This window comes from Oncorhynchus mykiss, chromosome 5 (assembly GCF_013265735.2).
Source record: "Oncorhynchus mykiss isolate Arlee chromosome 5, USDA_OmykA_1.1, whole genome shotgun sequence".
Lineage (NCBI taxonomy): Eukaryota > Metazoa > Chordata > Actinopteri > Salmoniformes > Salmonidae > Oncorhynchus > Oncorhynchus mykiss.
The window spans coordinates 93,457,510-93,471,143 of record NC_048569.1 but is presented as its reverse complement, the minus strand read 5'-3'; the positions used below and the strand labels follow the sequence as shown (position 1 = coordinate 93,471,143).

Genomic DNA, 13,634 nt, shown 5'->3' with positions numbered 1-13,634 from the left:
CTTACGGTTGTGGGTGGACCAATTCAGTTGGTCTGTGATGTGTACGCCGAGGAGCTTAAAACGTACTACCCTCTCCACTACTGTTTCCCGTCGATGTGGATAGGGGGGTGCTCCCTCTGCTGTTTCCTGAAGTCCACGATCATCTCCTTTGTTTTGTTGATGTTGAGTGTGAGGTTATTTTCCTGACACCACACTCCGGGGGCCCTCACCTCCTCCCTGTAGGCCGTCTCGTCGTTATTGGTAATCAAGCCTACCACTGTTGTGTCGTCCGCAAACTTGATGATTGAGTTGGAGGCGTGCATGGCCACGCAGTCGTGGGTGAACAGGGAGTACAGGAGAGGGCTCAGAACGCACCCTTGTGGGGCCCCAGTGTTGAGGATCAGCGGGGTGGAGATATTTTTACCTACCCTCACCACCTGGGGGCGGCCCGTTAGGAAGTCCAGTACCCAGTTGCACAGGGCGGGGTCGAAACCCAGGGTCTCGAACTCGATGACGAGTTTGGAGGGTACTATGGTGTTAAATGCTGAGCTGTAGTCGATGAACAGCATTCTCACATAGGTCTTCCTCTTGTCCAGATGGGTTAGGGCAGTGTGCAGTGTGGTTGCGATTGCGTCGTCTGTGGACCTATTGGGGCGGTAAGCAAATTGGGGTGGGTCTAGGATGTCAGGTAGGCTGGAGGTGATATGGTCCTTGAAGTGAGTGCTATGGGGTGGTAGTCGTTTTGCTCAGTCACCTTAGCTTTCTTGGGAACAGGAACAATGGTGGCCCTCTTGAAGCATGTGGGAACAGCAGACTGGGATAAGGATTGATTGAATATGTCCGTCAACACAATAGCCAGCTGGTCTGCGCATTCCCTGAGGACGCGGCTGGGGATGCTGTCTGAGCCTGCAGCCTTGCGAGGGTTAACACGTTTAAATGTTTTACTCATGTCGGCTGCAGTGAAGGAGAGTCCTTAGGTTTTGGTAGCGGGCCGTGTCAGTGGCACTGTATTGTCCTCAAAGCGAGCAAAGAAGTTGTTTAGTCTGTCTGGGAGCAAGACATCCTGTTCCGCAATGGGGCTGTTTTTCTTTTTGTAATCCGTGATTGACTGTAGACCCTGCCACATACCTCTTGTGTCTGAGCCGTTGAATTGCGACTCTACTTTGTCTCTATACTGACGCTTAGCTTGTTTGATTGCCTTGCGGAGGGAATAGCTACACTGTTTGTATTCGGTCATGTTTCCGGTCACCTTGCCCTGGTTAAAAGCAGTGGTTCACACTTTCAGTTTCGTGCGAATGCTGCCATCAATCCACGGTTTCTGGTTTGGGAATGTTTTAATAGTTGCTGTGGGTATGACATCGCCGATGCACTTGATGAACACGCTCACCGAATCAGCGTATTCGTCAATGTTGTTGTTGGACGCAATGCAGAACATATCCCAATCCACGTGATCGAAGCAGTCTTGAAGCTTGGAATCAGATTGGTCGGACCAGCGTTGAACAGACCTGAGCGCCGGAGCTTCCTGTTTTAGTCTCTGTCTATAGACGGGGAGCAACAAAATGGAGTCCCCCCCACAACACCCACCGTCTCCCCTCTCAGCCCCCCCCCCCCTACAACCCGCACCGCCTCCCCTCTCACCCCGGTTCCTTACCCTCTCTCCCGGTCTCCTTCTCTCCCTCCATTTCTTCCCATTTGTTTCCACATGAGCAGCTAACGGTGAGCTGGAGGCCTTAAATAGTGTGACACTGAGGTGTGAGCGCTGTAGACTAGAGCGTGGGTGGACAAGGCCTTTTTAGTTCATGTCTAAAACAGATACCTTACATGTGGAGGGGATGCCAAGACTGGAAGCGGGATTATGTTCTTTTTGAGGGGGATAACATTTTTTTTTTTAAACGAGTACTCATTTGTGAATGAACTGGCAAAGTCCCTTTTTACTCGGTCCCTGGCTGCTCTGCGTCGGCTGTTTTTGTGAATGAATTCCTGAAAGGCAACGCTATCAGAGCTCGGCAGATCAGCTCTCTGTATCAGAGGAGAAGGCAGGAAGACACTCACTGAGCCCTACCACATAAACACTTCCACTACGCAACCACTTCCGCTCTCTCGTTCCGTTTCTCTCACACTCTCTCTCTCCCCTTCTTACACACTCCCTTTCTTGCTCTCTCCCCTTCTCGCTCCCTTTCTTGCTCTCTCCCCTTCTCACTCGCTTCCTGTCTCTCTCCCCTTCTCACTCGCTTCCTGTCTCTCTCCCCTTCTCACTCGCTTCCTGTCTCTCTGTCCTTCTCACTCGCTTCATGTCTCTCTCCCTTTCGTACACACTCCCTTTGTTGTTCCCTCTCACTCACTTCCTGTCTCTCTGTCCTTCTCACTCGCTTCCTGTCTCTCTCCCTTTCGTACACACTCCCTTTGTTGTTCTCTCTCACTCGCTTCCTGTCTCTCTGTCCTTCTCACTCGCTTCCTGTCTCTCTCCCTTTCGTACACACTCCCTTTGTTGTTCTCTCTCACTCGCTTCCTGTCTCTCTGTCCTTCTCACTCACTTCCTGTCTCTCTCCCTTTCGTACACACTCCCTTTGTTGTTCTCTCTCACTCGCTTCCTGTCTCTCTGTCCTTCTCACTCGCTTCCTGTCTCTCTCCCTTTCGTACACACTCCCTTTGTTGTTCTCTCTCACTCGCTTCCTGTCTCTCTCCCTTTCGTACACACTCCCTTTGTTGTTCTCTCTCACTCACTTCCTGTCTCTCTCCCTTTCGTACACACTCCCTTTGTTCCCTCTCACTCGCTTCCTGTCTCTCTCCCCTTCTCACTCGCTTCCTGTCTCTCTCCCCTTCTCACTCGCTTCCTGTCTCTCTCCCCTTCTCACTCGCTTCCTGTCTCTCTCCCCTTCTCACTCGCTTCCTGTCTCTCTCCCCTTCTCACTCGCTTCCTGTCTCTCTCCCCTTCTCACTCGCTTCCTGTCTCTCTGTCCTTCTCACTCGCTTCCTGTCTCTCTCCCTTTCGTACACACTCCCTTTGTTGTTCTCTCTCACTCGCTTCCTGTCTCTCTGTCCTTCTCACTCGCTTCCTGTCTCTCTGTCCTTCTCACTCGCTTCCTGTCTCTCTGTCCTTCTCACTCGCTTCCTGTCTCTCTCCCTTTCGTACACACTCCCTTTGTTGTTCTCTCTCACTCGCTTCCTGTCTCTCTGTCCTTCTCACTCGCTTCCTGTCTCTCTCCCTTTCGTACACACTCCCTTTGTTGTTCTCTCTCACTCGCTTCCTGTCTCTCTGTCCTTCTCACTCGCTTCCTGTCTCTCTGTCCTTCTCACTCGCTTCCTGTCTCTCTCCCTTTCGTACACACTCCCTTTGTTGTTCCCTCTCACTCACTTCCTGTCTCTCTGTCCTTCTCACTCGCTTCCTGTCTCTCTGTCCTTCTCACTCGCTTCCTGTCTCTCTCCCCTTCTCACTCGCTTCCTGTCTCTCTCCCCTTCTCACTCGCTTCCTGTCTCTCTGTCCTTCTCACTCGCTTCCTGTCTCTCTGTCCTTCTCACTCGCTTCCTGTCTCTCTGTCCTTCTCACTCGCTTCCTGTCTCTCTGTCCTTCTCACTCGCTTCCTGTCTCTCTGTCCTTCTCACTCGCTTCCTGTCTCTCTCCCTTTCGTACACACTCACTCGCTTCCTGTCTCTCTGTCCTTCTCACTTGATTCCTGTCTCTGTCCTTCTCACTCGCTTCCTGTCTCTCTGTCCTTCTCACTCGCTTCCTGTCTCTCTCCCTTTCGTACACACTCACTCGCTTCCTGTCTCTCTGTCCTTCTCACTCAATTCCTGTCTCTGTCCTTCTCACTCGCTTCCTGTCTCTCTCCCTTTCGTACACACTCACTCGCTTCCTGTCTCTCTGTCCTTCTCACTCGCTTCATGTCTCTCTCCCTTTCGTACACACTCCCTTTGTTGTTCTCTCTCACTCGCTTCCTGTCTCTCTGTCCTTCTCACTCGCTTCCTCTCTCTCTGTCCTTCTCACTCGCTTCCTGTCTCTCTGTCCTTCTCACTCGCTTCCTCTCTCTCTGTCCTTCTCACTCGCTTCCTGTCTCTCTGTCCTTCTCACTCGCTTCCTGTCTCTCTCCCTTTCGTACACACTCCCTTTGTTCCCTCTCACTCGCGTCCTGTCTCTCTCCCTTTCGTACACACTCCCTTTGTTGTTCCCTCTCACTCGCTTCCTCTCTCTCTGTCCTTCTCACTCGCTTCCTGTCTCTCTGTCCTTCTCACTCGCTTCCTGTCTCTCTGTCCTTCTCACTCGCTTCCTGTCTCTCTGTCCTTCTCACTCGCTTCCTGTCTCTCTGTCCTTCTCACTCGCTTCCTGTCTCTCTCCCCTTCTCACTCGCTTCCTGTCTCTCTCCCCTTCTCACTCGCTTCCTGTCTCTCTCCCTTTCGTACACACTCCCTTTGTTGTTCTCTCTCACTCACTTCCTCTCTCTCTGTCCTTCTCACTCGCTTCCTGTCTCTCTCCCCTTCTCACTCGCTTCCTGTCTCTCTCCCCTTCTCACTCGCTTCCTGTCTCTCTCCCCTTCTCACTCGCTTCTTGTCTCTCCCCTTCTCACTCGCTTCCTGTCTCTCTCCCTTTCGTACACACTCCCTTTGTTGTTCTCTCTCACTCGCTTCCTGTCTCTCTGTCCTTCTCACTCGCTTCCTCTCTCTCTGTCCTTCTCACTCGCTTCCTCTCTCTCTGTCCTTCTCACTCACTTCCTGTCTCTCTCCCCTTCTCACTCGCTTCCTGTCTCTGTCCTTCTCACTCGCTTCCTGTCTCTCTCCCTTTCGTACACACTCCCTTTGTTGTTCTCTCTCCCTTTCGTACACACTCCCTTCGTTGTTCTCTCTCACTCGCTTCCTCTCTCTCTGTCCTTCTCACTTGCCTTTCTCTGATTTTCACTCGCTTCCTGTCTTTCTCTGTCCTTTGTTTGAGACAGAGACACACACACACACAGAGACAGACCCTGGATCTGCACTTATTCAATATTTTAAATTCTGTTTCAAGGTGTTGTTTGATAGTTGTTAAACATCAGAAGGAATTATTCTCATAATTGGGTTTACTGTACTTGTGGAGCGGTAGCACAGGAGGTTAGTACTCCAGCCATGTTGTGTTGACCGTGTGTTACAACTCTAAACTAACGAGGCAGGAGAGAGTCTCCCGGGTCCCCCAGCAAGCTACTGCAGATGAGGGCGATTACATAATCTAATTCCCCCATAAGCCTTTTTGCTTCATTTAATGTATTATCAAATTAATTTAGAGAATTATACAAATCCCTGGCTCTGCACTCATTCAATATGTTTCATTCTGTTTCAAGGTGTTGTTTGATAGTTGTTAAACATAAATATAAATTATTCTCCTAATTGGGTTTACTGTACTTGGGGATCGTACTGTAGAAACTGATAGTCTAATCCCCTGTTGTTATTCCATGGCTTCAAAGGAATCAGACCCATAAAAGTATAATCTCTTCTGTTTTTATTTCTATGTTCACGTTTTGTTGTTGTGAATAAAACTCCATTCACAGACAGTTGGGACTGTAGTTGGCGTTCCCTAGCAACAGGTGATTCACATGCTGCTTGTCGTCCTGGTGAAAGACTCTTTCAGACCTGATCGATGAGCTGAGGAGCCGTCTCCAAAGCTGCTTGGTCTGTCTGGAGGACTTGTTTCCTTTTAAATGAATAATAAGTTCCTCTGGGTAGGGCTGTGGCGGTCATGACATTTTGTCATCCGGTTATTGTCATGCAAAAAGGGAAAAGCGTCTCGCGGTAATTGACCGTTGATTAACATAATATATATATAATAAATCAATGTATTGGTTTAGGCAGGTCTAAAGAAACATGATTTGAAGAAAATGTATTTCAGAAGAATGGAATATGAGTGTTATTTGGCTATGCTTCATGCTTTTAGGCTTGTTCATTTAGCAGACAAGATATGCTTTTAAGTCCCCTGACATTACTTTATATTATGATTTTATAGTAAGAAGAATACAATTGAACTTAAAATAGAAAGGATATTTTTTTCCTATTCTAGAGCGAATGTGCATATGAAGTGGCTATGTTGAGAGTAAAAGTGGTTATTTGAAACGGGTCCTATGTGCTAGATTTAGAGTTATTTTAGCAACTTTAGTAGTGAATGATACAAACTTTAGAATGTCTTACAAATCAAAACACGTATGGGGTGCATGAGGCGACTGACTATAGAATGTTGATGATTTTGAGAAAGTTGTCCCAAAAAAAAACCAACCTTGCTGCCTGTTCCTTGTTCTCAGTCTGCACACGCTGTTCTCTCATCAAGTGATCATATTTTCTTTACTAAAACATATAACACTTTATTTAGATTTAGACTGAGCCGTTTTATCAAATGGTCAGGAACAGGAAACAGGATGCAGGGGGTTAAAGACCTGTCATCCTTATGCACTCGGGAATAGCGAATGGAGGCTACTGGTTAGTTTTTTTCACTCATGCCTCGTAGGCTACGCCGGTTATTTCAAGCCCACACGTCAACCACTGTTTCAGGAGTGTGCATGGGCCCTCCAACCCTGTTCCTGCAGCTACCCAGTACTCTGTATGTCATGGGCCCTCCAACCCTGTTCCTGCAGCTACCCAGTACTCTGTATGTCATGGGCCCTCCAACCCTGTTCCTGCAGTGTGCATGGGCCCTCCAACCCTGTTCCTGCAGTGTGCATGGGCCCTCCAACCCTGTTCCTGCAGTGTGCATGGGCCCTCCAACCCTGTTCCTGCAGTGTGCATGGGCCCTCCAACCCTGTTCCTGCAGCTACCCAGTACTCTGTATGTCATGGGCTCTCCAACCCTGTTCCTGCAGTGTGCATGGGCCCTCCAACCCTGTTCCTGCAGTGTGCATGGGCCCTCCAACCCTGTTCCTGCAGTGTGCATGGGCCCTCCAACCCTGTTCCTGCAGCTACCCAGTACACTGTATGCCATGGGCCCTCCAACCCTGTTCCTGCAGTGTGCATGGGCCCTTCAACCCTGTTCCTGCAGCTACCCAGTACTCTGTATGTCATGGTCTCTCCTACCCTGTTCCTGCAGCTACCCAGTACTCTATGTCATGGGCTCTCCAACCCTGTTCCTGCAGCTACCCAGTACTCTGTATGCAACAGGCCCTCCAACCCTGTTCCTGTAGCTACCCAGTACTCTGTATGCCATGGGCTCTCCAACCCTGTTCCTGCAGCTACCCAGTACTCTGTATGTCATGGGCCCTCCAACCCTGTTCCTGCAGCTACCCAGTACTCTGTATGTCATGGGCCCTCCAACCCTGTTCCTGCCCCAGTACTCTGTATGCAACAGGCCCTCCAACCCTGTTCCTGCAGCTACCCAGTACTCTGTATGTCATGGGCCCTCCAACCCTGTTCCTGCAGCTACCCAGTACTCTGTATGTCATGGGCCCTCCAACCCTGTTCCTGCCCCAGTACTCTGTATGCCATGGGCTCTCCAACCCTGTTCCTGCAGCTACCCAGTACTCTGTATGTCATGGGCTCTCCAACCCTGTTCCTGCAGCTACCCAGTACTCTGTATGTCATGGGCCCTCCAACCCTGTTCCTGCCCCAGTACTCTGTATGCCATGGTCTCTCCAACCCTGTTCCTGCAGCTACCCAGTACTCTGTATGCCATGGTCTCTCCAACCCTGTTCCTGCAGCTACCCAGTACTCTGTATGCAACAGGCCCTCCAACCCTGTTCCTGTAGCTACCCAGTACTCTGTATGTCATGGGCTCTCCAACCCTGTTCCTGTAGCTACCCAGTACTCTGTATGCCATGGGCTCTCCAACCCTGTTCCTGCAGCTACCCAGTACTCTGTATGTCATGGGCCCTCCAACCCTGTTCCTGCCCCAGTACTCTGTATGCCATGGGCTCTCCAACCCTGTTCCTGCAGCTACCCAGTACTCTGTATGTCATGGGCCCTCCAACCCTGTTCCTGCCCCAGTACTCTGTATGCCATGGGCTCTCCAACCCTGTTCCTGCAGCTACCCAGTACTCTATGTCATGGGCTCTCCAACCCTGTTCCTGCAGCTACCCAGTACTCTGTATGTCATGGGCCCTCCAACCCTGTTCCTGCACCTACCCAGTACTCTGTATGTCATGGGCTCTCCAACCCTGTTCCTGCAGCTACCCAGTACTCTGTATACCATGGGCCCTCCAACCCTGTTCCTGCAGCTACCCAGTACTCTGTATGCCATGGGCCCTCCAACCCTGTTCCTGCAGCTACCCAGTACTCTGTATGCCATGGGCTCTCCAACCCTGTTCCTGCCCCAGTACTCTGTATGTCATGGGCCCTCCAACCCTGTTCCTGCCCCAGTACTCTGTATGCCATGGGCTCTCCAACCCTGTTCCTGCAGCTACCCAGTACTCTGTATGTCATGGGCCCTCCAACCCTGTTCCTGCAGCTACCCAGTACTCTGTATGTCATGGGCCCTCCAACCCTGTTCCTGCCCCAGTACTCTGTATGTAATGGGCTCTCCAACCCTGTTCCTGCAGATACCCAGTACTCTGTATGTCATGGGCCCTCCAACCCTGTTCCTGCAGCTACCCAGTACTCTGTATGTAATGGGCTCTCCAACCCTGTTCCTGCAGATACCCAGTACTCTGTATGTCATGGGCCCTCCAACCCTGTTCCTGCAGCTACCCAGTACTCTGTATGCCATGGGCTCTCCAACCCTGTTCCTGCAGCTACCCAGTACTCTGTATACCATGGGCCCTCCAACCCTGTTCCTGCAGCTACCCAGTACTCTGTATGCCATGGGCTCTCCAACCCTGTTCCTGCAGCTACCCAGTACTCTGTATGTCATGGGCCCTCCAACCCTGTTCCTGCAGCTACCCAGTACTCTGTATGTCATGGGCCCTCCAACCCTGTTCCTGCCCCAGTTCTCTGTATGTCATGGGCTCTCCAACCCTGTTCCTGCAGATACCCAGTACTCTGTATGTCATGGGCCTTCCAACCCTGTTCCTGCAGCTACCCAGTACTCTGTATGTCATGGTCTCCCCAACCCTGTTCCTGCAGCTACCCAGTACTCTGTATGTCATGGTCTCCCCAACCCTGTTCCTGCAGCTACCCAGTGCTTAATTTTGGAAATCAAGTGAAATCTGTTCGGGAACATCGATAGTAACATGTTTTCACAATGAAACAAATTCAATTAAACTGTTGACAGCCCCTCTCTCTGCCCTCTTGAAAAAAGGAGTGAAGGAGAGAGGGGAGGAGATGGAAACGCACAGTGGTGAGATATTCTATAGCTAAAGGTATTGTCAAACTATTAACTATGGAAAAATATAAAAAGGTTTATTAATTTTTTATTTGACTTTTTATTTACAACTTAAGTATTTCACCATTGGTAGACTCCTGGCTCCAGTGGAAATAAGGCCAAATCTAGGACTCCAGACTGTTATCTCGCAGAGAGTATGTGGACACCCCTTCTAATTGGATAAGGAAGTGACGTGGGGCTGTAAGAACAAACCGGTCGGGCTTCTCGTGAGGATTATCTCAAACTTTGACAGCACTGATTTGAATCACACAGACTAACAGTTATAGAATTCCTTTGCTTGGATGAAATAGCATTTCCTTATTAGCGAGCATATCGTGAGGTGACGCTGCCATCTGTAAAGGGTGTGACGATGTTCTATAACCGGTGTGTGTTTCCCTCTCTGCAGGTTGAACTGTACTCCGTGCGCGGGCCTATGTCCTAAGATGTGTTCGGGGGTGAAGATCGTAGACTCTGTGACAGCAGCCCAGGCTCTTAGAGGATGCACTGTGCTCAACGGTAGCCTGGTTATCAAGATCCGTGGAGGAAGTAAGTACAGTATACCCTCACTACCACCCACCCTCACTACCACCCACCCTCACTACCAACCACCCTCACTACCACCCAACCACCCTCACTACCAACCACCCTCACTACCACCCAACCACCCTCACTACCAACCACCCTCACTACCAACCACCCTCACTACCAACCACCCTCACTACCACCCACCCTAACTACCACCCACCCTCACTACCACCCACCCTCACTACCACCCACCGACACTACCACCCAACTACTCTCACTACCACCCACTACTCTCACTACCACCCAACTACTCTCACTACCACCCACCCTCACTACCTACCACCCTCACCACCAACCAACCACCCTCACTACCTACCACCCACCCTCACGACCTACCTACCAACCGCCCTCACTACCTACCATCAACCACCCACCCTCACACCCACCCTCACTACCAACCACCCTCACAACCTACCACCCTCACAACCTATCAACCACCCTCACAACCTACCAACCACCCTCACCACCTACCCCCTTCACTACCTACCCCCCTCACTACCTACCCCCCTCACTACCTACCCCCCTCACTACCTACTCCCCTCACTACCTACCCCCCTCACTACCTACCCCCCTCACTACCTACCCCCCTCACCACCTACCTACCCCCCTCACCACCTACCTACCCCCCTCACCACCTACCCCCCTCACCACCTACCCCCCTCACCACCTACCGCCCTCACCACCTACCGCCCTCACCACCTACCCCCTTCACTACCTACCCCCCTCACCACCTACTGCCCTCCCTCCCTACCCCCTCACCACCTACTGCCCTCCCTACCTACCCCCCTCACTACCTACCCCCCTCACCACCTACTGCCCTCCCTACCGCCCTCACAACCCAATATATAATTTAGTCACTTAACAGACTCTATTGATATGCTTTATACTGAAACTCACCTCAATCACTATCTGAACTGACTCTGTTTCCTCAGTCAATATACAGTGCCTTGCGAAAGTATTCGGCCCCCTTGAACTTTGCGACCTTTCGCCACATTTCAGGCTTCAAACATAAAGATATAAAACTGTATTTTTTTGTGAAGAATCAACAACAAGTGGGACACAATCATGAAGTGGAACGACATTTATTGGATATTTCAAACTTTTTTAACAAATCAAAAACTGAAAAATTGGGCGTGCAAAATTATTCAGCCCCTTTACTTTCAGTGCAGCAAACTCTCTCCAGAAGTTCAGTGAGGATCTCTGAATGATCCAATGTTGACCTAAATGACTAACGATGATAAATACAATCCACCTGTGTGTAATCAAGTCTCCGTATAAATGCACCTGCACTGTGATAGTCTCAGAGGTCCGTTAAAAGCGCAGAGAGCATCATGAAGAACAAGGAACACACCAGGCAGGTCCGAGATACTGTTGTGAAGAAGTTTAAAGCCGGATTTGGATACAAAAAGATTTCCCAAGCTTTAAACATCCCAAGGAGCACTGTGCAAGCGATAATATTGAAATGGAAGGAGTATCAGACCACTGCAAATCTACCAAGACCTGGCCGTCCCTCTAAACTTTCAGCTCATACAAGGAGAAGACTGATCAGAGATGCAGCCAAGAGGCCCATGATCACTCTGGATGAACTGCAGAGATCTACAGCTGAGGTGGGAGACTCTGTCCATGGGACAACAATCAGTCGTATATTGCACAAATCTGGCCTTTATGGAAGAGTGGCAAGAAGAAAGCCATTTCTTAAAGATATCCATAAAAAGTGTTGTTTAAAGTTTGCCACAAGCCACCTGGGAGACACACCAAACATGTGGAAGAAGGTGGTCTGGTCAGATGAAACCAAAATCAAACTTTTTGGCAACAATGCAAAACGTTATGTTTGGTGTAAAAGCAACAGGGTGATGAGCTTTGAACACACCATCCCCACTGTCAAACATGGTGGTGGCAGCATCATGGTTTGGGCCTGCTTTTCTTCAGCAGGGACAGGGAAGATGGTTAAAATTGATGGGAAGATGGATGGAGCCAAATACAGGACCATTCTGGAAGAAAACCTGATGGAGTCTGCAAAAGACCTGAGACTGGGACGGAGATTTGTCTTCCAACAAGACAATGATCCAAAACATAAAGCAAAATCTACAATGGAATGGTTCAAAAATAAACATATCCAGGTGTTAGAATGGCCAAGTCAAAGTCCAGACCTGAATCCATTCGAGAATCTGTGGAAAGAACTGAAAACTGCTGTTCACAAATGCTCTCCATCCAACCTCACTGAGCTCGAGCTGTTTTGCAAGGAGGAATGGGAAAAAATGTCAGTCTCTCGATGTCCAAAACTGATAGAGACATACCCCAAGCGACTTACAGCTGTAATCGCAGCAAAAGGTGGCGCTACAAAGTATTAACTTAAGGGGGCTGAATAATTTTGCACGCCCAATTTTTCAGTTTTTGATTTGTTAAAAAATTTTGAAATATCCAATAAATGTCGTTCCACTTCATGATTGTGTCCCACTTGTTGTTGATTCTTCACAAAACAATACAGTTTTACATCTTTATGTTTGAAGCCTGAAATGTGGCAAAAGGTCGCAAAGTTCAAGGTTGCCGAATACTTTCGCAAGGCACTGTACTTCCATTCATTGTTTTTGCTGTGTTTAACCCCTTATTTTTGGCACTAAACAGTCTCCATATATACTTCCATTCATAGTTGAACTGGTACCGAGGGATCTTCAGACATGTCTAGAGCAAAACAATCGACATGAACGTGCTTGTGAGAGTCTCGCCTTTCATAACAAACACCGCTCTAGCTCTGTCACCTTTCCATAGAGGGGTCATAACAAACACCGCTCTAGCTCTGTCACCTTTCCATAGAGGGGTCATAAACACCGCTCTAGCTCTGTCACCTTTCCATAGAGGGGTCATAACAAACAACGCTCTAGCTCTGTCACCTTTCCATAGAGGGGTCATAACAAACAACGCTCTAGCTCTGTCACCTTTCCATAGAGGGGTCATAACAAACAACGCTCTAGCTCTGTCACCTTTCACCGCAGATGTGGAAGTGTGACCGTCAGCTGATGTGAGCGATTGAGACGCATCCAATGCAAAACAGATATCTCTATCTTAAACTGACAGATTTTTATGGAGATGTTTTTATTATGCTAATTATATGTCCACGGGGGTGCGGAAACTGACTGGTTCCTCTCATAGCAGCAGAGGTTAACTGATTGATTGCCTGACTGATTGTCTTGTCTGTTTCCTCTTTCAACATCAGATAACATAGCCGCAGAGCTGGAGGCTAACCTGGGTCAACTGGAGGAGATAACAGGCAACCTGACCATCAAGAGAGCCTATGCTCTTGTCTCTCTCTCCTTCCTCCGCAAGCTACGCGTCATCCGGGGAGAGACGCCGACCCAAGATGGGTAGGTCTTGAGGAGTAGTGCGCTATATCACACTAGGGTTTTGAAACGTTGCCTGAATTAACAGAGTACCTGGGAGACCAGTGTGCAGATTTATGATTTTGTTCTACTGCTTTAGGCTTGTTATTCATTTTTCTCAACCTTTCTCTCTGTATGTACTTTATCAGGAACTACTCGTTCTATGCTTTGGACAACCAGAACCTGCGTCAGCTGTGGGACTGGAACAAACACAACCTCACCATCCTCCAGGGACGCATGTTCTTCCTTCACAACTCCAAGCTGTGCATGTCTGAGATCCGCAAGATGGAGGTGGTGACGGGCACTAAGGAGAGAGGCATCAAGAATGAAATCGGCAGGACCGATGGAGACCAGGCCTCCTGTAAGACCAGCCAACGTGGAACTTTAGACAAACATGATCGTATTATGTGACCGACCGGCTCGATTTGGTCTCTATCTCTCATTGTTTTTTTG

General features: G+C 49.4%; 1 protein-coding gene across 2 annotated transcripts in view; it reads left to right on the top strand.

Annotated features, from left to right (window-relative positions):
* insrb (insulin receptor b) overlaps positions 1 to 13,634 on the top strand; it is a 182,239-nt gene that overhangs the window by 141,296 nt on the left and 27,309 nt on the right. For both annotated transcript variants that reach the window (XM_036978849.1, XM_036978848.1), the window contains exons 4-6: positions 9,626 to 9,765; positions 13,019 to 13,166; positions 13,331 to 13,542. In XM_036978849.1, coding sequence (XP_036834744.1) covers positions 9,626 to 9,765; positions 13,019 to 13,166; positions 13,331 to 13,542 — 500 coding nt within the window. The remainder of the gene's footprint in view (positions 1 to 9,625; positions 9,766 to 13,018; positions 13,167 to 13,330; positions 13,543 to 13,634) is intronic.